General features: G+C 35.1%; 1 protein-coding gene across 1 annotated transcript in view; it reads right to left on the reverse strand.

Moving 5' to 3' along the window:
* Positions 1–20403: 20403 nt before the first annotated feature.
* The window catches only part of LOC150107565 (PITH domain-containing protein CG6153), a 109173-nt gene continuing 105366 nt past the window's right edge, over positions 20404–24210 (reverse strand). Inside the window, exon 6 of the mRNA XM_090391388.1 lies at positions 20404–20931. Coding sequence (XP_090247514.1) covers positions 20830–20931 — 102 coding nt within the window. The 3' untranslated portion in view covers positions 20404–20829. The remainder of the gene's footprint in view (positions 20932–24210) is intronic.

Raw genomic sequence — 24210 nt, forward strand, 5'->3', positions numbered from 1 at the left:
CCTATTAAATAAATAGCCTAATATGATATGTATAAATCACCATCTATGATTATGTAGTTACATTTATAATGCATATATGCAAGTGGCACATCAACGTCAATATTTAAAAAAAAAAAAAAGTTTGACACGCCTGAGTAAAAAGGTTCGCCATCGCTGATCTAGATGGTGAATGCAAATGCTAAGAGGAAGATGGGGGGGGGTATGATTTCTGTTATTTCCTATACAATCATTGAAAATACAACCACATTATGTAGAAAATAAACAAATATCAGCCATTATTAAATAATCATATATACACATACATTTCACATATGTTTATGTCTCAATAGTTGCTGGAATATCAATGTTTTGAAATGCATACTTTGCTAGCTTTGTGATTTTTTTTATCCCCCCCTTTTTTTTAACCTAAGGTCTTTTTTACTTACTGCTGGATTTTTTCCTCAGGTAAAAGAACAGGAGAGGATGTGAGATTATCAAAAATACTTACAATTTCCCTTATCAATTCTTTTAAAATAGGTTAGTATATTATACTCTACTGTTATAATGAAATAATATTGTTTTACTTGCTCCATTCTAGGACCTCTAGGTTTTTTTTTTGTCACCCCAAGAAAATATTTTTTAACCTCTCCCCCTTTCTTTTGTTAACTTTTGCATTTTTTTTAATTTCAAAATTAAAAAAATTAAAATAGAAAATGTGTTCATGTAACACTATCATAGTATTTGTCCAGGACTGGCTTTGAACATGTTAATACTAGATTCTTGTATGGCAATTTTGCAACTTTATTGAGAAATCTTTTTCCCTTTTGTCAATTTTAGCCATCTTGATTTAAAACATTTTTGCTATTACCAAATTTGTTTTAAAAAATTAAAAACAGAAAATTTGTTCATGTAGTGCTATCACAGTATTTAATGAAATAAACTATTTCTTACTAATTAAGTTTTCATTTTACTATGATCATAAGCATAAAATAACAACATGGAAGATTTAAAAAAAATGTTTTTTGCATTCTACATGGAATGCTATCCTTTTTAAATGTGTCCCAAGCATGAACTTGCTTTGCTAGCACCTAGAGTCAGCCCAACTTGTCTGTAACAAATCCATTTGAATTCAGACCTATTCTTTTTTTCCTTATATGTGCCAATCATACAGAAATGGTTCGTGTCTCATTAATTAGATTGCCATATAATTCACTATACTTATAGGAATTTACATATACCAACTCTAAAATAAAAATTCACTTGATTACTTATTTATATATATATATACCTGAAATCAACAGATTCTTTACCTTCTACTTAGTTCTGGTTTCAATTTAAAGCACATACTGCAACTTGTTTGTGCTCACTCAATATGCAAACAAAGATTTAAGAAATTTGTTGTATCCTGCTCCATGGGAAAGTACAACACAATTTGTCCAGGAGACTGGCTGTGAACATGTTAATACTAGATTCTTGTATGACAGTGTTGTAACTTTGTTGATAAATCTTTTTCTATTTTGTTAATTTTAGCCATCTTGGTTTAAAACATTTTGCTATTACCAAATAATGATCAAAATTCACTTTGAAACATCAATATGCTCTTCCATCCAGGAACGATTCAGATGGCTTAAAATACACACTAGTATAATCAATATGTGATTCATATCCTTTACTCTGTGTAATTCTTTATTTTCAAACACTGAGTCTCCTGCTAGTAATAAGTAACATGTTTATATGTAAATTTAAAAAGTAATATGTTTTGTTAGTTTTATCTATCACAATCTGCAATTCTTTATAAAAAAATCCATAATATCCATAATAAAGCTTAACAGTATAAGTAACACCAAGAGGAACAAATACATTCATTGAACTTACTAATATTTCACTGGTTTTCTACCCAGTCATCACAGCACAATGTACCCTATTGGGGTATTTTTACACTGGTCTGATTTAGGGTCTTCATTTCTGCTTTTAAATGATAAGCTTGGGAAAATTAATTGGTGATGTAATATATGAAATGATGTAATGAGAATGCTGATAGCTCAGCATTCTCATTACATTACCAATTCATTTTCACTGGCTTGTAATGAAATCTGATGTGATTATCACTTTACAGCATTGTTGAACTTCACTGTTTTTAAGTAGAGAACCTGACAAGAATATATCACCAATAGTTAAGGCTGTTGGTAATGCGTTCTCATTGTATCAACGTTTCTACATTCTTTATCCGTATTTCTGTTTGGAAAGTTTCTGCATTTTTGCTGAAGTGTCCTGACATTTAGACAACAACATTTACTGGTCCAAATTATCCATTTTGGCTTGAGATATGTTTTCATTGCTTAATGGAAACTACATAGTATGGACAGAACTTATGGCCCACTGGAAGTTCTTACCATTAACTGTGAACGTTACAGCATGAAGTACACATTTAAGAGGATGGCACACTCCAAAAAATCTTTTAGTGTACCACATCTTTTTGGAGATCTCATTAGTCAGAGCATCATAAATGCTTTCTTATATGAAGATTCCCCTAATCTGTCACCTGGAAGATGTCAGTAAACTCTGAGAGAAGGTAGTGGTGAACTGGGAATCATAAGAAAAAAAAAAAAAAAGTGAAAGTTACACTAGAAAGTTGAAGTTAATAATTTCTAGTTATTAACATGAAACCATGCAAATCATCTCAACCTCCAAAACATCAACCTTTACTATCTTTAATTCTGACCTCCAAACTGGTCTTTACTGGGGGTGTAGATAACCTCATTAATTTTAATGCTAGCAAAACATAATCCTACTTTATTTTCTGCAAGAAAACACTTCTTCCAGGTTGACTTTTGACAAAATGCAAATTTCAAAGATGAAATTTTTCTTATTGAAAAATTACACTAACATTAAGTCTGTCTTGGCATAAACCTCATCATCATAAAAAAATCAGGATAACAGATATTACTTGACTTCTGATAGCTATTAACTATACAACTCACAAATCTGGCAACTTCCTAAAATTATTCAATTCAGTACAGCAAAGAAAAATTAGACTGACTATTGACTCATTTCACAACAATTCACTGTATTCACTTTCATGCAGGTATTTATTTACCACTGCATGCATCTTCTATAAATACTTTCATGGTTACTCTTTATCTCAACTAGTATCAATAATCTCCCACTCTCTACTAAATCTGTTGAACATTCAGCAGTCATTCAACACTTCTTCACAGTTCAACTTCAAATTCACAGAACAAATTCCTCTTCATGAATTCTTTCTACTGCTGCCTTCTAGAACAGTCTTCTCTTCTCCCTTCTTTTTATTTCAACAAGGAATATAACATGCAGGTACAAATCAAATGTGAAAAGGTTTCTTCTTTCTCAACTCCATGTCATTCATAGTACTACAGTATTATAGGCTTGTAAACTATGGCTGCTACTGGTGTTACATTTATTTGTAAGGATTTTTTATCCAAAGTTTAGATTACATGAAAAACATAGTATTTATATTTTAAATTTTGATGCCATAGAATCTTTACCAAGAAATATATAAAAGTACTGTGCTTCATATTTTATGCTTTTATAATAATTTCATTTCACTATAAACCTAAAGGATTTCACATTTGGAAAAAAAAAAAAAAAAAGAAAGAAAAAAAAAGTCAATCTTATTCATTTAAGACTTATAATGGTTCATATATTGTTAGGTTTGCTTTGCTATTAAAACCTTAAACATATTTGTGCTATTTAAATTTTACTACATATTTTGAAAAAGTTTACATGTTCTAGCTAGTTAAAATTATCACTTCATATATATATTTTTTTATTATTCACATAACTTCCAATGTTTTGATTTTTTTTATCCCTAGCTTTATAGATGTTGAAAGTTTTTCCCTGCTTGATTATACTATAAATTAAAGATGCCAAGAAATAATATTCTTGGTTTAACCCTTTATCCAAGTGTAAGCAAACAAAGTTTGCACCTGAAGTAACTTCAGGACTGGGGAACTCATATATGAGGCTAATGACTTCACATCACTTGCCTTAGTCCCTAATGCAAAGCAAGTGATATGCAGTCATAAGCCTCTATATACGAGTTGCTCAGTCCTGAAGTTACTTCAGGTGCAAACTTTGTTTGTTTACACTTGGATAAAGGATTAAACCAAGAATATAATTTTTTGCCATCTTTAATTTATAGTATAACCAAGTGGAAAAACTTTCAACATCTCTAATCCAGAATATTTTAGTAATAAGGTGTGACACCTTTTTTGACTACTTGTATATGGAAATATGACTTCTGCATTACTTCAACTTTTGTATCACTTCAGGGTTTGGCTCCAACTGATGAGACAGAAGGTCTTGACAATTGATTGGAAATACTGTGGATGTATAATAAGGTTTATAAATATTTAGGCTCCATCCAATGGAACGGTTAGATGAAAATTTTTCCAGGAATTGGAACCATATTTTTATGGCGCCCACAACATCATAGCAGTTGTATTGAAAACCCCACATTAGACAAAATAGGAGGACACCTCAGGAGTGGAAAAGTGGGATATGCACAGTTAAAAACATGTCCTGACAATGCTCAACTAGTAGACATATGGAGGATTTGCAATCCTAATCTCCAGGCATACACATTCATGAATCAAGGTATTGGTATACTTTTATTGATCAAATTTATATCTCTTCTTCCCTTATAAATAGGATAATTCAGATAAAACATCTTAACATCAACATGTCAGATCATAATCCAGTTATACTTAAGTTCCCCCTGCATGGAAAAAGTAGAGATCTCTTCTGGACCATGGAGACTTCCACCAAATTTTCTGTTGATCTTTTCAACTAAATTCCAGACCCTGTTTGAATTGGAATAATGTTACCTGAAATTGGGATATGTGGTTAAAATTCAAACAAGCAGAATATGATGGAATGGGGAAAGGAACAGGCTTTCCTCAAAAGGAAAAAGTTGAAAGATCTGTATAAAGAGAGAAGCTGGTTCGTAACAAACCAATGCAATGGTATAGAACAGTGATGGCGAACCTTTTTACCCAGGTGTGTCAAACTGTTTTTTTTTTTTTTTAAATATTGATGTTGATGTGCCACTTGCATACATGCATTATAAATGTAACTACATAATCATAGATGGTGACTTATACATATCATATTAGGCTATTTATTTAATAGGACATGATATAAAATCTATGAATCCATATTATACAATTAATTTAATAAACTGAAATTACAAACTTACATTACATTTAATGACTTTTCTGTTGCTGACTACTGGTAGAAAGTTCTTTCAATGAACAAACCTACCTTCGCCTTAACTGAGAGCGATTTTACACGATTTATCACAGTTTTTTTCATCAGAATACCAATATTTTTCAACATCCAAGGTGTGTCACTTGAAATCCTCAAGTGTGTCAGTGATGACACGCATGTCATAGGTTCGCCATCACTGGTATAGAATGTAGCAACATCATTAAAAACATTAACATAGAGATAGAACTGGAAAGGCAGAAACAAGTAGAAGAAAGAAATTTTAAGATAAGAATACAACATAAGAATACAACAGCACTTAGCCCTTCAGCTGCATTCTTCAATAGACAATTTACAAAGTTTCACAAAGAAAGGGCTATCACTCAAATCTGTGTTGATGGAGAGGACATGTCCACCACTAAAGACATCCTTGACTCCTTTCAAAAACACTGCAAAAATCTGTTTGAAGACAATAGTACTCTTGGAAATTATAACTCTTGAAACATTAATGGCTTTCCTGTTCATATCCAAGATGGGCATGACAGCTCTATTACAGCATCTGAAGTTACCACCGCCTATAAAGAATGCCAGACAAGAAAATCCCCAGGCCTGGGATTTTAATCTTCCCATTCTAGTTACCTATTTAATTCCTTTCTCTCATCAGGACACATACCAAGTGAATTTGTAGCAAGCCTCATTCCTAAACCTAATAGAGATCACCTTAATCAGCAGCTGGAGACCTATTTCTCTATCTAATACTGACTACAAGATATTTTTCCTCATTATCAATAACAGGCTCAAAGTGGGAATGAAATATATAATTAAAAGCACACAGGTTTATGGAGTACCAGGTTGAGCAGGTAGAATTTAATCTATTTCTGCTACGTGATCTAATCTGCTTAGTTAACAAGAAAAAGCAGTCGATGGCAGTGTTATCAGTAGACCTTACTCAAGAATTCAATAATGTCTGGCATCCCTTTCTATTCCACATCCTCCAGCAAATTGGTTTAGGTAAAAAACTGCTATCTGTTATTAAAGGAGCCATTGCCAATTCAACCACCCACCTCCTAGTTAATGGGTTCCTGTCAGACCCAGTAAAAATTCAAAAAGTAGTCAAGCAAGGTTGCCCTCTCAGTCCACTGCTCTTTGCATTGGTTCTTGAACCTTTCTCACAACAAGTCAGCAATACACATTCTGTGCAAGGAATAACAGTTACTTCAACTAAAAAGGAAAATAAGGTATTAGCATATGCCGATGTAGTCAGAACTTAAGGATAATGATTCCATATATATTTTGGTATTTTGGAAAAATTCAGCAAAAGCAGCAGATTAATTATTAATGCAGAGAAGACAAAATTAAAAGTTTATGGAAAGTGGGATCTTGGAGGCATTCCTTTTGGGCCAACCATAAAAGAGAACCCCCTCATTATACTTGGAATTCCCTTCTCCACTTACCCAATATTACCATAGTCCAAGAGCTTATGTACAAGAACTTGGAAATGTTAGAAGACTGGAAAATAGGGCTGCTCTCCTTTTCTTCTAAAGCCATAGCACTCAAAACCATAGTCTTTCCTGCTCATTTGTACATAATAAATATTACAGACATCACAGAAGCTGAAGAAAAGCAATTATATAGTAAACCTGTGCAATTTTTTTGGTCTAGCCAATACCAAGAAGTTAAAAAGGAATTTCTTAAACTATCAATGAAGCATGGAGGATTTGGACTCCCAGTCTTAAGATTCTGCTATTTAAGCAATACAGCTTCAAAAATCCATAAAATATTGCAAACTAATCACACGTGTGCAGACCTTCAATGGTACTACTTGGGTTTTCATCTTCCCCTGTTTGGAGTTAATGATTATAAAGGTACAAAAGCTGAGATTGTTCCTGAATATTACAACACTCTGTGCTTAACTCTAAGACTGCCTGAACACTCCGGAATTGACATTCTTTCCATTAAAAAAAAAAAAATTAACATTTGGTATAAAAAATTCTTTAATCTCTTTTGCTGCGAAGTTCCACAGTTGGGTACTGACAACAATATTTTGTTTCATAACTTGAAGCTCCAAGGGTACCCTAACAGGAAAGATCTTGCTTGGAGAATTGCATATGTTGCCTTCCAGTCAATGCCATCAAATGGAGGTACTTTAACATCAGAGATCCAATCTGTAACATCTTACTAATTGGAAACAGTAAAATATGCATTATACAGCTGCCCTCTTGCTCTGCGTATTTGGAACAGATTATGTAATGTGTTGGGCATGCCACTATTTACAACAGAACAGGTTATTTATTTTTACAATATCCACCACCTGTCAGCAGTGGGAAGAGAATTTTGATTTTCATAATTAACGAATTAAAATACGGTTTATGGAAGGTTAGAAAAAAACATGGATTTGAAAACCAGCAATGACATCCAAATGCTTTATAATATTGTATTGTGGAAATTTTATTGTTCATTCAGACGGTTTTTTTTGTATTTAGAAAGAAGCATTCCAGGAGATATCAAATTTATCACTAGATGGTGTAGACCACACACATTATGCAATATTCACCCAGGGTGGGGGTAAAATTCTGTCTATTCTTGCTATGAGAGGTTTTTTTTAAATAGTTCCATCCTCTTTCAATGTAGTCTTATAGTTAATCAGAGGGATGACTGGAGAACAATCCCAGGCAGAGAAGGCCAACTCAAGATGGTTAACCCAGATGTGCTAACCACCTGGATAACAGTCATCTTTGCGCTTTGGTTTCAATTGGTTTTTTGGTTGTTCATCTATATGAGATTGGTGAAAAAGGAAAACCGATAGCCTTTGGCTATATGATGATATAAAAGAGCTGAGACCTTCTCTCTCTCTCTCTCATGCTATCTGTCTTTTTTTTCTCCTAATACTATCAGGCTCTCTTGCACCCTATACTAACTACTCTAGCAGGCATATGATGAGCAACCCTTTACTTTTACACCTCAATAAAGGTCAGATCCTTCCCATAATGCATAGCATTATACATGTCTGAAAGGATATGTGCTTTGCATTATGGGATACTAAGGCAAGTGATGTGAAGTCATTAGCCTCTATATACGAGTTTCCCAGTCCTGAAGTTACTTTAGGTGCAAACTTTGTTTGCTTATAGTTGGATAAAGGATTAAACCAAGAATATAATTTCTTGACATCTTTAATTAATAGTTTATAGAAAACTGTTTAATGTTATGATAGAATGGTTAATCCTATCTGCATAGTCTATTATTCCTGTCAATTGAGTGCATTTCACGGCCAGTCAGTTTGTCTGCGTTATGTGAAAAACTTGAGTTTCCAGGAGGAAAAGATCTGCTATCTCTATATGAGAAATCACTTAACTGACTTTTGCTAAAAAGGCATTATAAAGGTTCTTTATCTCCTAGACAAGATTCAAACCACGTCTTTCCAGCTAAAGGATTCAAAGTTATTGACTGAACCATGGAAGCTACCTCTCTCTATAATATATACCGTATTTTTCGATAGATAACGCACGCATTATCTATACAAAAAAAGTCTAAATTCGTTAAAAATGAATATGCATGGTATATATTTGAAAGTGTGAGAGATAAATCAAATGTAATAACAAAACTAAAGTAGAAGTATTACTTAATATTTATTGAACATTACACTATTCAAATCCAAAAAATTCATCAGACTCGATATTGAAAGAATCAATTGAATTAAAAATTTCGTTTGGTATTTCTTCAGCTTCATAATCATTGTCACTGGACACTACTACATTCCCTTGTGCTTTAATGAAACCATTTCTAACACAGTTTTCACTTACAGCAGCCCAACTTTCTACAATCCACGTAACTATATCTTTATATGACGTTCTTTTCATCTGCCCTGTTTTGTTATATTCATGGATGCTATTCATCATCCAGTCTTTCCGCAAATAGTCTTTGAATGGGTTATTTACTGCAAGATCAAGGGGTTGGAGTTTTTTTTTTTTTTGTTAAACCACCTGGAATGATGGCCAATATGGAATACTTACAATTGTTTTAACTTCTGCTGTCATGCGTGCCCTACACGAATCCAACACTAACAAAGATTTTGGGTTGAAAATGCCATTTTTCTCTTTCGCCACACATTCTCCAACGAAAATTTCATAACCTCGGAATTTATCCAACCTTTATCATTAGCAGTAACAATAATATCTTTGGAATCTCAACCTTTTGGAACAGTTTTTCTTTTGAAAATCACCATTGGTGGCAGTTTGGAACTATCTGCAGTTATGCATAGAACCACAGTAAAGTTAGACCTTTTTTGCCCTGTTGTAGCAACTGAAACTCTTTTGCTCCCTTCAGATTCACTGTCCTAGAACTATGCATGTCAAAACTTACGGAACCTCATCCATATTCCCAAAGTGACAAGCATCAATCCCCACACAAGTTTTCTCTCAGAAACAAACGAAATTTAGCTACTTTCGCTTCCCAGTTGCACAGCAAATTTTTTCCAACACTAGTGGAGTGCACACTTAAATTGTTTCTCTTCATAAATCCAAAAACCCAAGATTGTTAGGCCTTGAAATCCTTTATATATTACCGTTTTGCGCAATTCTTTTCGATTCCTGCAACACACAGACAGTAGATATTCTCATACCTTCAGCTCTTTCACTAACAATCCAATCAAACAGTTTTTGTTTTCTATGGTTGGCCACAAGCACCTTCTAAACCTCACAGCACGTTTCCTCGTATGTAAACATTTCAGGACTGTTTCAGCCTTTTTTCACAAACACTACTTTCTCCAACACCGAACAATCTACCAGCTTCACGATTCCCTTTTTTCTTTGCTACTTCTACCACTTCAAGCTTGAACTGCACTGTGTAGGATTTTTTCCGAGAAGTACTTCTGTCTTCCATGTCGACCACTGCTACTAGCAATGCACATGTTTTTAAAGAATTCCTCCATTCTCTGTCTGTACTTCCTAACTCTACCGCTAGTTGGTGCATGTGTTATCTATGCAGCAAAAGAGTGATGAAAATGTTTGGGGGTGCATGTTATCTATCGAAAAATACAGTGTGTGTTTGTGTATGTATATATATATATATATATATTCCCCCCCCCCCCCCAAAAAAAAAAAAAACATTTCAACTATTTTCATTTTTAAGACACATGTGTATATATTACTTTATCAAGTGTGGCTTACTACAATAGCCTCATAATCAGAATTTTAAAGAAAATGTTGCATTTCCAAATGTGTATTCAGAGTCCTATGGTAATCTTCAAAGAAAATTTTTCCAATAGCAACATATAATTTAAGAGACAAGGTTGCAATCATCCTGGCATAAATTAGATTTCTTAATAAAAAAAAAGATTAACTATACTAAGTCATTTGCAGGTGAGCCTGTTCTATATCTCCTGCAAACAAATTTCAAGAGATTGCAATATTTTTCAACTGGAGGAAAAACAGAAAATGCGCAGTCTCAGAAAACTCCTTTCAAGTACATTAAACAAATGAAGCTTTACAGCGTAGAATTTGCAACTACAGAAGTCTAGAAATAAATTTTCAATTGTGTTAGCACCGATATCACAATTCCTTTCTTCAGATGAGCTTACACAAAAGTATACCTGAAGACAGACTTTCTACTAATTGTTACCAACATAATATTGTTTGTGAACAAGAGAAAATATTTCTTTCACATTATTTGTTAAAGAGAAAACATTGTGCTAAGAGATGTAAGAGTACCCTGTACAAGAAGTGTTAATGGCATTAAAGTTGGATAAATTAAAAAAATCATACTGATATGTAAATAGCACTGTACTCAGGCTCTGTCCAAAGTTTACAAAAGCAAAAATTTGGGGTTAAATCTAGGAGCAATTAGAACAATTTTATTTCTCCTGTAAACAGGACCGGATTTAAGGTTATTATAAACCCTAAGCTATAACTTCTAATAGGCCCCTCTATTGATGAAATATCAGGTTACCTATACCCAAAGCAGAGGTATCCCTTGTAATGTGAGGCCCTAAACTATAGCTTACATATAAATCTGGTCCTATTTTTGAAAGCTGGAGATTCAGATTTGACCATTATTATGAAAGGAGAAATCCTAGCCTATTTTCTATGGAACACTTGAAAACCCATGAAGATCTTATCCTGCAAATCACATGATTATATAAACTTGAATAAAACAATTTGAATGTACAACAATGCAGCTGAATGAAAACGAAATATCAATGAATACAGAATGACATTACAATGAATGATAGTGTATAACAGTGTCATCATCGGCACAGAGGTACTATTTATGTGGTGCAACCTCAAAAAAGACTGACAATACTGATAAATAATGTATCAAAAATACCAGTAGATGAAAGAAATTTAGGCTTACTCTCCCCTGTATGGACAAGGTTTTTTTGAGTGTTAATTTGATATTTCCTACAAATTGGTTATTAAAAAGCAACAAACAGTTATCAAAGATAAAAACAAGATCAAGTTTCTGAAAATAAGAAAAAGTTCCAAGTTTTAAGAAAACAAGGATCTGTTTGTTGACATTCTGAAGCATCAAGTTTACTTCTCTAAAGAGTCATGAAATAAAGATGTTAAAACGATAGAGAACAGTTTCTCAAGGAAGTGTTTATGAAGTATAGAATAATACAGGAGATTAATGCATATGTTACTGATATCTTCAGGTATTTACATATCAAATCCAAGAAAACTTCTTTAAGAAAAATGTGAAAATAAATTTCAAAAGCAAAATTAAATGTCAGTGGCTCCAGATATAGGTACAAGTGCTGAAGAAAGTATGATTTAGGCTCTTTGGAGGCCAAGATAAAAATTCAGATGGAATCGTGTTATGTTTATATATTATATTGCTTATGATTTTATATAATTTCATGAACAATATATGTAAAATGTTCATGGAACTACGTTTTTTTTTTTATCCCATACACGAGACTTCAAAGGACCTATAAGCATATCAGTGGCATGTGAGGAACCACTGAGAAGTTTATTGACTTTTTTTTTTTTTTTTTTTTGAATAATGGCATGTTATAGTTATTTGGGAGCTTCATGAGAAAGGGAGTAGTTCCAAGGATTATTCTTGTAGATGGAATAAAAGAGGAAAACAAGCAGATTCAGTGCTGATGCTCTTGTATTAACAGGTGCAACAGAAAGTGGAAGAATAATGGTTATCAATTCAGTAGAGCAATGCCCATTGAAGTATTAGTAGAATAGACACATGTCAAAACAGTCTGTGAGATAGAGACTGAAGTAAATCTGTAAGGGTGGAATCATCTATGCATTAAATTGCTCTTCTTTGAACAGTGTCAAGAATTGTTTGCTGGCCTGGTTGGCTGAGTGGTTAGCATATCCACTCTTCAGCCAAAAGGCTCCGAGTTCGAATCCCGCTGTGGGCATGGATGTTTGTGATTGTGAAAATACTAGTGGTTGTGATGGGTAGTAGATGGTGTTGGTGGAGATGATGATAGTACATGCAGTTTGTTGTAGAGTAGGTGCCCTCCCCTCGACGAGTCTTTGGACTCCTTGGAGGTTCACATAATAATAATAATTTATACATATAAAAATATATTTTAGTAACTTTTTTTAAATAGATTTCTCTCATTGTGGCAGGTGGCCATAGTTATTAAAGTGACAAACAACAAAACATTTATATAAAATTTAAAGATAAAATTTTAAGTATTTATATACATTTTTATTATCATCATCATCAAATTCCTGCCATGTACCTCAAGGGGTGTACAGGATATGATAGTACTACATGAAAAAAATTACATCATTATCAATTTCCTATCTACAATTTTCCTCCAAATCAGTCTGTTACTTGTCAAGACTCCAAAATTATCAGATCTTATATTTCTATCGTCTAAGGCACTTTGTACTGTATCAATCCACCTATATCTTGGTCTTCCTCTGGGTCGTTTTGCTGCCAACCTGGCAGGGAACACTTGTTTTGCTAATCTTTCTTCGCCCATTCCGTTTAAGTGACCATACCACCTGAGATTAGCTCTGCTAACACATTCCTGGATGCTGACAATGTCAAGTTCTTTCCTAATATCCTCGTTTTTAATATGATTTTGCCATTGATGCCATCTGTTCACGCCTATAATCTTTCTCAGGACTCTCGTATCTGTGGTCTCTAGTCTTTGGTCAAGTGTTTTACTTCTGACCCAGCTCTCAGATCCATAAGTTAAAACTGGTTTGAACACTGTCTTGTATACAGCTAATTTAGTGTTTCGACTAATTTCTCTCTTATTCCAAATGATAACTAATATTTAAGGAATTGACAGCGTATACTACAAATATAGATTAAATAAACTTTAATACATACTTTCCGATATTTTGGCGAATGTCACGTTGCCATCTTCTTGGGAACTTACTACAAAGACACGTGCACACAAGTACTAATAACAGCAAATGAGACTGAAGCTAGGAAGCTAGCGTTTTCCTAAAGTCCTGATGGTGCCCCCTGGCGGGCTATATTGGTAGTTCTTGGCCTTTGGGCTGAAGTTCTTCTGATAAAAGTTTCCCAAATTTGGGGCAGTCTCATGCATCCAAATTTGTTGAGGTTTGGCATGTTCCTAAGGGCCGAGGCTGATTCCATGAATAGTCTTTCATACTTGAACTTGCTGCGGTGTATTACTGTGGCTTTCTTCCATCTTATTCTGTGGCGAGTATCCAGAGCGTGGTCTGCAAGCCCAGAGTGGCTGTACTGGTGAAATCGGATGTAATCCTTGTGTTCTGAGATTCTGATATTTGCTGTCCTGCCTGTTTGGCCAAAGTAGGACAGTTTACAGCTGCAAGGGACCTGGTATACACCAGGTAGGTCTAGGGGAAGTGGTTGGTCTTTGGTGGAGCGGATAAGGGATGCCAGTTTTCTATGTGGTCTGTAACAAGTGGTCAAGTCATGATTTTTTAAGATTTTATTGATTTTTTCCGAGGTGCCTCGGATGTAGGGAATGGTGATGGATTTAGAGTAATCTGGATTTAGAGATGGATTTAGAGCAAATTACCGCTACACGCAGTTCCCTAGCCGACATAAACAGAGCTATTTCAATGCTAGAAAATGAGCTTTCACTTACGCTGAATCACGAGCTTTGGTCGGTCCTACATGACGTCTCGTGTAAGGCAGCTAAGAAAGAATTTGAACGAGTACGGAGCCGACATATCAACAAGTTTGATAAATTAATAAAGAACTCGGCGTCCAAACCTAAACTACAAACCAACACTGTTGTTAACCTTTCGTCAGCTACCTTAAAGCCAGAAGCACTCCACGCTCTGTCACGTGGTCACAACTTCGCCATTGCTCCTAAGAAATTACCGGCCGAGGAATTAATGATCCAAATTGAACGCCAGATTCGCCAACTTCCAAACCACATCGCCAACGATATTAAATTGGATGTAGCCTGTGTTCTCAATAAAGCAAAACCTCCAAAATCCAACATATCCATTAGTGAATACAAGGCACTACAAGAATTGAAGAGAAACAAAAAATAGTGATCACCAAAGCGGATAAGGGGAACGCCACTGTGGTACTCAATCTTAAAGACTACACAGGTAAGCTCAAGGCTTTATTATTAGATCGTTCCACTTACCTCCCCATTGATTACAATCCCACCAACTCACAAATTAGAAAACTCCATAGGCTCCTTAAGAAGGTCACTTCTTGGCCTGTGGAGATTACCAACAGACTAAAACCCTATAACTCTAGACCCCCCCGCATATATGGGCTCCCAAAAATACACAAAGAAAATGTGCCATTACGTCCCATAGTGGATGGCACTGATTCCCCCACTTACAAACTAGCCAAGCATTTAGCCAAAGCGCTCTCACACTATACCGGCAGTACACCATCACACATAAAAAACTCAGCCCACTTCAAAGCCAGTATAGAAAAACCTTACACTCCAACATAATGACATAATGGTCAGTTCTGATGTCTCCTCCCTATTCACGAATGTCCCCCTCAAAGAAACCTTAGAGCTAATCCAAGCTAAATTTCCTCCCGATATCTCAGCCCTATTTCAGTTTACAATGAACTCAGGCTATTTCGTTTGGCAGGAAAAATTCTACAAACAGATAGAGGGGACAGCCATGGGTTCACCACTTTCCCCACCCTTGGCCAACTTCTTCATGGAGACGTTTGAAGAGAAAGCCTTAAATTCAGCCCCACAAAAACCTACCATATGGCTTCGCTACGTTGATGATGTTTTCGCTACTTGGCCACATGGCCCGGATTCACTCCTCTCCTTCCGAACACGCTTGAACAATCAACACCCTAGAATCAAATTCACCCTGGAAAAAGAGGAAAACAATAACCTCCCCTTCCTAGACACACTAGTCACCCGCCAACCTGATGGAACCTTGGTTTTCTCAGTTTATAGAAAACCCACCCAAATAGGCAGATACATTCACCAACAACCCCCCCCCCTCACAACAATATGGAGTTATTAAAACATTATGCAACAGGGCAAAAATAATCTGTTCTAATGATCAAGCCCTAACCACTGAACTAAATCACATCTGTGACACTTTCTCAGCCAACGGCTACCCCCTCCAAAAAATACTTAACCCAGTTATCCACAACCCACCACCCCCTCCCTTCACAAAAAAGATTACTCTAAATCCATCACCATTCCCTACATCCGAGGCACCTCGGAAAAAATCAATAAAATCTTAAAAAAACATGACTTGACCACTTGTTACAGACCACATAGAAAACTGGCATCCCTTATCCGCTCCACCAAAGACCAACCACTTCCCCTAGACCTACCTGGTGTATACCAGGTCCCTTGCAGCTGTAAGCTGTCCTACTTTGGCCAAACAGGCAGGACAGCAAATATCAGAATCTCAGACTCAGAACACAAGGATTACATCCGATTTCCAGTACAGCCACTCTGGGCTTGCAGACCATGCTCTGGACACTCGCCACAGAATAAGATGGAAGAAAGCCACAGTAATACACCGCAGCAAGTTCAAGTATGAAAGACTATTCATGGAATCAGCCTCGGCCCTTAGGAACATGCCAAACCTCAACAAATTTGGATGCATGAGACTGCCCCAAATTTGGGAAACTTTTATCAGAAGAACTTCAGCCCAAAGGCCAAGAACTACCAATACAGCCCGCCAGGGGGCACCATCAGGACTTTAGGAAAACGCTAGCTTCCTAGCTTCAGTCTCATTTGCTGTTATTAGTACTTGTGTGCACGTGTCTTTGTAGTAAGTTCCCAAGAAGATGGCAACGTGACGTTCGCCGAAATATCGGAAAGTATATATTAAAGTTTATTTAATCTATATTTCTAGTATACGCTGTCAATTCCTTAAATATTAGTTATCATGTTTAACCAGCGTATAAGCCTCTCAACAAGAATATTCCATAAGATTTTATTCAATTGACTTCCCACCATTGGAGCTTTGCTGATTCTGTTGTCTATTTCTATATTTAGTTTACCATCTTCAGTAAAAATCGTGCCTAAATAGCTGAAATGTTTTATGTTCCACAGGTTCTGCATCACAACACAGTTGACATTTTCAATGATTCTGCCTATTTTCATTGTCTTTGTCTTTTTATTGCTGACCTTCATACCATATCTATTACAACAGCTATTCAATTTAGTTAGAGAATCTTGCAGACTTGTAGCGGATTTATTTAGAAGTATAACATCATCCGCATAAAGCAAAGAGCTGACATTAACATCTCCAATTTTGATTTCATGTTTAATACCACTTTCCTTCATAATGTGATCCATATAGATAATGAATAACAGAGGGGATAATGTACATCCTTGTCTCACACCAGATTTAACACTAAACCATCTTCCTGTACTTCCTTCAGTTCTAACTGCTGACTCACAACTCAAATAAAGACTAAGTATCGCTTGATATAATGCCCCATTGACACCATATAACTGCAGCGTATTGAATAGCTTCTCTCTTGGCACCTTGTCATATGTCTTTTCCAAATCGACAAAACTTAAATACAGATCTCTGTTATATTCCCATGCTTTCTCGACCATTTGTCGTAAAGTGAAGATCTGATCCTGACAGCCTCTATTTGGCCTGAATCCAACTTGTTCTTCACCAAGCTTTTCTTCCACAATTCTTCTCAACCGTTTTTCAAGTATACTTGCATAGATCTTGCCAGGAACACTCAGTAAGGAAATACCTCTGTAATTCTCACATGCAGTTTTATTTCCCTTTTTATATATGGGTACTATGAGAGCTCTACTCCAATCATCAGGAATTCGTCCCTCTGTCCAGGCTTTCTGAACTATGCAGTGCAGCCACTGTAAGACTCTTATACCACCATACTTCAGCATTTCTGTTCAAATATCATCTACTCCTGCTGCCTTTCCACATTTCAAGCCTTTAATGGCTTTTTCTACTTCAAGTATGGATATGTATTCCTGATTGCATGCCTGGTCAGTGTTTTTTTACCACTATGCTGTCATCGCTGCTTGTTTCATTTAGCAGTTTTTCAAAGTAATTACTCCATATTTCAAGGATATCTTTTTCTCCCTTTTTCATGTTACCTTTATCATCTCTAACTCCTTTTACAGCACTCTTTCCTCCATTCCTAAGCTTCTTCAACAACTTCCAGAATATTTTGCCACTTCCTGATATTTATTTTCTATATTCTTGCCAAAGTCTTCCCATGACTTTTGTTTAGCTAGTTTTACACAGTGTTTAGCATTCTTGCATTTGTCTCTGTATTCTCTAAGAGCACAAGCTGACTTATTTGACAGGAACTTTTGATATGCTTTCTTCTTTTCCTTCACTGCCTCTTTAACTTCCTGTGTCCACCAGGGAGTTCTGATTTTTCTATCCTTACAGACAACCTCACCACATGCCTCTCTGGCTGAATCAATCAGGGTTTTCTTCAAGGCTTTCCACTGAATCTGCAAGCTTTGATTCCTGTTCTCAAACTCTTTTTTTTCTTCAATAATCTTTGTGTATTTTAGTCTACAGTTCACATCTGAGAGCTGCTCAACTTTTATTCACTTTAAAACTTTCTTACATGTTATTCTTTTCAATATGAAATTCAATTTTATCTTACTCAAGACTAAAATAGTGATCACAAATCCTCTGTACACTCTGGTGTCCTGCACCAGTGAAAAACCATCACTATCAACAATAACATAGTCAATGAGACTTTTCTTATTCCTAGCCTCTTCTCTCCATGTGAATTTGTGCACATTTTTATTGGAACATGGTGTTAGTAATAACCAGTCCATGTCCTGAGCAGAAATCCAACAGATATTTGCCATTATTATTAGCTCTGCTGTTTTCTCCAAATTTTCCCAAAATATTTTTGTATGTCTCACAATCATTTCCTACTCTGCTATTCAGATCCCCAACATGGACCAACTTTTCCTTTTTCATTGTGTCAGTTGCTTTTTCTAAAGCCTCAAAAAATTCCTCCACTTCTACCTTAGTAGAACCTTCTGTGGGACCATAGGCACAAATAAGTCTCATTGTCCAGTTTCTCATTCTCATATTTGCCCACATTACTCTACTTGAGACTGACTGCCATTCAAGAAGATTAGCCTCGTATTTTGTGTTGAATACTATGGCTACTCCTTCTTTTGCTTGATTGTCATTGCCTGAATATAACATTTTGTATTTATTGCTCAGAAAGATCTCACCAGTTTTGGTCTTTTTTGTTTCAGTCACCCCTATTATGTCGATCTGGTACTTATCTAATTCCTTAGCTAGCTCCATTTCTTTGCCATTCAGGCTTCTTATGTTGATAGTACCGATCTTTAACTCTGGTGATGTTGAATTGGGGTTTGTTTTCAGATTTGTTCCAGTAGCTGACTTTTTGCTGTTCGCCCTGGTTCCCTGGGGAAAACAATGTTGGCCTTGTTTAACCTGGCGACGCCCCAGCCGGCATGAAATTTTGTCATGTTGTACCATCATTTTTTATTTTGATTTAACCAATAAGAATACAATTTGGTTGGCTAAATCCCAAATTGCCAGCCCATCCTCGTTCGTTCAGTATCCAAGTAGATACCCAACAGGGTGTACCACGAGGTGAGGATTGGACATTAGGTCAGAAGTCCTGGTTCATTTTCCGCATTCCTTTAAAGGCTATGTGGAGGTTTCCTCTCAGTTATACAGTTTTGACCCTTAAGCACCTCATTTTTATTATTATTATTATTTAATTATAACATTTTTGTAATGGGAACAGAAAGGGAAAAAGAGGATCTAAAAAAATTAAAAAGTATCACCCCTTACATAAAATTCTCTTACATACTTTGTAAGGGAACTTTTGATTGCCTCCAGGATTAATGACAACAAAGCTCTTCCATCAGGGTCAGATCTATAAAAAATCTGAGTATGTGGGATGGGGGAAGAATAGAGACCAATTTTTGTTTTTATCATAAAGTTTAAAATTTTCATTTTAAACTTTTATCATTTCATTTGTGTTTTTTTATAGCTTTTATAAAAAAACACAAATGTTTTGTATTCCAGATAAAGGAAAATATGTATTTTTTTTGTTTGGCAAAAATGCAAACCACAAATTCAGCAAAAATATAAAAGTCAAAATTTTAATTTACAGACTTTCTGCTCAGTGAAGGAATTTATGATTTGATCATAGTTTATGTACTGCTTTGTTTTCAATGGCAAGGAATAAGTATTCCTGACTCATCTTAAACCATAAATAATTTTTTATGAGTTTCACATCTGACATAATTCTGATTGTTTAGTTTTTTACCACCATTAAGTTACTAACTGGCACAAGTGCTCCAGCTTGTCCTGTTAGATCTGCCCCTGCACATCATTTCCCATTTTAACAGGAATTCATGTATGAAATACTCAACACTAAGTAGGAAAATTAGAATCGTGATAGCAATTCTACTGACTGAGTTCTATAACCAGTCATCCTATAAGTAAAAATGACATTCATTTTTATGATATTTTTCTGAATAAGTTTTTCTTTCATGTATTTCTAATCCTTCCTACACTCCAAGTAAAACAATGTAAAACTTAGCAAAATATATAATTAATTTTAATGGATGTCATGAATCTGTATTGTGTAGATGCATAGTTCTGAAATTGAATAATCTATTTTAACTATTCAAAAACTGCAAAACTATTTAATCCTGATGCTGATTAAGTCATATTAAAACAGCAGTTTCCAATATTACACAATTCATAAGTATTTTAGGTCTTCAAATCTATTTACAGAGTGTGAAACTGACTAGATTATTCTTCCCACTCTAAGCATATTTAATCTTCACTCATTTTATTTTACAACTAAAGGGGAAAAAATTTTAAAAATGGAAAAATTGCACTGTGCTTGTTAGAATTAACATATATACATATGTACATAAAGTATAATAAATGCACTAGTAGTAGTTGAAAAATAGATATTCTGAACGTAGAAAACCAAAACACACTCCGAAAGTACTAAACATATTGAAAGTATACAAAGTTGTGATCAATTAGTATTATTCAATTAGTAGCAGCTATTCAATTTGTGATCTATCCAAAGTGCATTTTTATACAGTAGTCCCTTTATGTATAAACAAATTTAGAAGCTTTTCATTCAAAATTGCTTATATAAACTTTTACTTCTGCTGTCCAATGTGTATCACAATATTAATAACAAAGAGTTTGCTGCGTATTAATGGATTGGGTAAGACTGAGGATTAAAAGCCTGTGTCTTGTGATCAGCAGGATTGGGTGCAGATTCATAGGAACAAATGGTTATCTCATGCCTGGTCATCTAGAAGGAAAGAAAATTGTTTTAATATAAGTTTAAAAATTAATAAATCCAAATTGAAGTAGTTATAAACCTAGTAACCATTCAAATGGTTATCAGGTTGACAACTCTTTGAATTAAGAGTATTATTTATATACTATTACCAGATTCATAAAGCACCACAATAATAATAAATTAGCACAATAAAACTCATTGGATTAGCATGTGAATAATCACTGGCTTAGGTGGTTGCATGGATAGCATAATCTCTGTTTTGTTATCAAAAGTCTGCAGATTTGTATCGTAATGTGACATGGATGCTTATGAGAGTTTTTTTGATGATAGATAATGTTTACAAATAATGTTACACTAAGATGGTAAGCAGAGACTTGAAATGGCATGAAAAAGATCATGTTTGGTCTCTGAAGCAGAATCTCAACAATGTCAATGGGATGTGGGTTTCCAAGCCTTATATAACTACATTAGCACCTCTGTGGTGTCGAAGACTCACTGATAGAGACCCTAAACATTATGTCAAGCGCTATGCAATATTGGCACAATATCTATCATACTTTGTTTTGAACTCATTCACAGTAATGACAGCCATGGCAGACTCTGGCAACCGATTCCACTCATTCACCACTCTTCAAGCAAAATATCTAGTCCTCACACCCTTGCTCAGTTTCCAAGGATGACCCTAGTTCTCCAATCACTATACCTGTTTTGAAAAATTTCTTCTATATTAATCCTGTAAAAACCTTTTGGCAATTTGTGTCTCAATCATATCACCCCTTTTCCACCTATCAATCAATTTCTGTAACTCACAAATCTTCAACCTATCCTCATAAGATTTATTCCATAGACCTGCCATGCTAGTCACAGGCCTTCTATTGGACTACCCCTTATAACTATATAACTACTGTCTTATATCTCTCAATTAACCACCCTCTTATCCACTTCATATCCATCTCTGTGTGATGTAATTTATTTACCAGAATTCCATGCAGTATCCTGTCAAAAGTCTTCCTGAAATTTTCCTTTAACACATTCATGCCAGACAGTCTGCATGTGCATAAACCATTGGTGAGGAACTAGCTTTAGTGCATATATGCCACTTCCGCAGTGTGAGTGGTCACATTTTCACAAAGCTTATAATAACAGCATGTTAGTTGCAACTTTTTTTGGTAGAATTTTATTTCTTAAATTAGAATTTATGAAGTATCTGGATGATTTCAAATATCTCAAATGTAATACAAACTGATTTCAAGTTATATATATTCACATAATCTTTTTGCTTTACATAAATTGTGTGTTTTTCTGTATCCAATGACTGCATTATAAACAGCTGTTGTTTATTGCTACAATAAATCTTTTCTGTTTGCATGTATGCAGCATAGTCTGTAGGAGGGGAGTGTTTTTCCATTATGAGTGTCATTCCAGTTGTCTCTCTAATTACACTAATTGTTGCTTAGACTGTAAATGCCTTTGTACAGTATGTGATAAAAGCTACTCATTTTTCTTGTTTCTGCAGTATAGCATCTGTTGAGGATGGAGTGTTTTTCATGGAGGAAACATTTTTATTCCAGCCTTCAGAAACAGATAATACCAGCATATGTGGAATATCTATTACTGATAAGACAGAAAAGCTGCTGACAAACAAAAGTAATGAATGTAGGATTTGCAAAAGTGTGAATAATTCCGATAATGATTGGATATTATGTATCCTGATCCTCAGTAAACAAAAGAAATTTCTTAGAAAATGAAACAAAACATAATTTGTTTGCCAGTAATACAAGTATTTATTATTAATTAATTTATTTATTATTAACATCTAACCTCCATGGAGTCAGAGGAGTCTATTTCTCTCACTTGTTCTTCCCTTTAGATTTCAGATTTTCACATGGTTTAGTATTAAAATATTTACGCCTTTGAGTAATCCAAATATAGCATTCTCCTTCCTTATTGTTTTCTAATTATCCTAAAACAAGCACTTTGCCCCTTCCCCATGCAGATTTGGTCACAATTAAATAACTGTTACTTTACATAGTGCATCTGCCAAAATGCAAGCACAAAATTTCTGCAGGACAGTGTTTTCTCTTGATCCATCAGATAGGTAGGGTGACGATGAGAGAGCTATGATCACCCAGACATGAATATGTTAACCAACTTCTCCAATACCTTAACCACAAATCCCAAGATGCTGTCAGTAATCAGTCATTTGCTATATCAGTACTGGCATCTCAAATGTGCAGAAACTATTTTCCCATCTTTCCACCTTCTTGGGACCAACCTAGAGATGAGACTTAAACATGTGGTCAAAGGCACTGCCAATTCCCTAGCAGCTTCTCATAATTCAAGCTGGTATACCATCTAATCCCATAGCTGTATTTGGGTAAAGGTTCCGTAATATTCTATGCACCCACAATTAATCTACCTCCATATGTGTGTGTATATATATATATATATATATATGTGTGTGTGTGTGTGTGTGTGTGTGTGTGTGTAACTATTGCTGCTCTTGTTATTGCAATATCTTAACCTAAATTATATTATTATTTATAGGGATACACCATGGAGTCAAAAGACTCATTACAGGAGACCCACATGATCCATTAATACAATACCTATTACATACCTCCTTAAACTTATTCACTGTTGGAGAGCTCACCAACACCTCTGACAATCCATTCCACTCATTCAGCCCCTCTGCAGGCAGAGGGTATGCATATCCTTACCAAACATTCTTAGGCAACTTCCAAGTGTGAACTCTTGTTTTCCCCCTACTTCCCATATTTCTTTTGTGCCAATATCTTATAGAATCCCTTTAGTAACTTATAAGTTTCTGTCATATCCCCTCTCCTCTTCATGTTAGCTAAACTCTGCAACCCACACACCTTCAATCTATCTTCATAGGGAACATTCACAGACGTCATGAGCTTGGTCACTCAACTCTGAATCCTATTCAACACCCCAAGTTCCCTAGAAATGCAGATGATCACAATCTGTGCACAGTAGTGCAATGCAACATGTGGCTGAATAATAACCATAAAAATAGGGATAATAACAACCTCTCTATCTTTACTTGTCAATATGTTCTTCAACATCCAAGTAATTCTCTATTTTGCCAACTCTTGCAACATGTTCTCAGAATTTCAAATCTCTATCCACCATCACCTTCAGACCATTAGCCTCATCAATTTCCTGTAATCTAGTACCATCAATATGATACGAAAAATACAACCCTTTCATTCCAAAGTGCATTATCTTACATTTTACAACATTAAATTTGACAACCATTGTCCT

The sequence above is a fragment of the Typopeltis vanoorti genome, chromosome 4 (assembly GCF_054136105.1).
Source record: "Typopeltis vanoorti isolate ZY-2024b chromosome 4, IOZ_Tvanoo_1.0, whole genome shotgun sequence".
Lineage (NCBI taxonomy): Eukaryota > Metazoa > Arthropoda > Arachnida > Uropygi > Thelyphonidae > Typopeltis > Typopeltis vanoorti.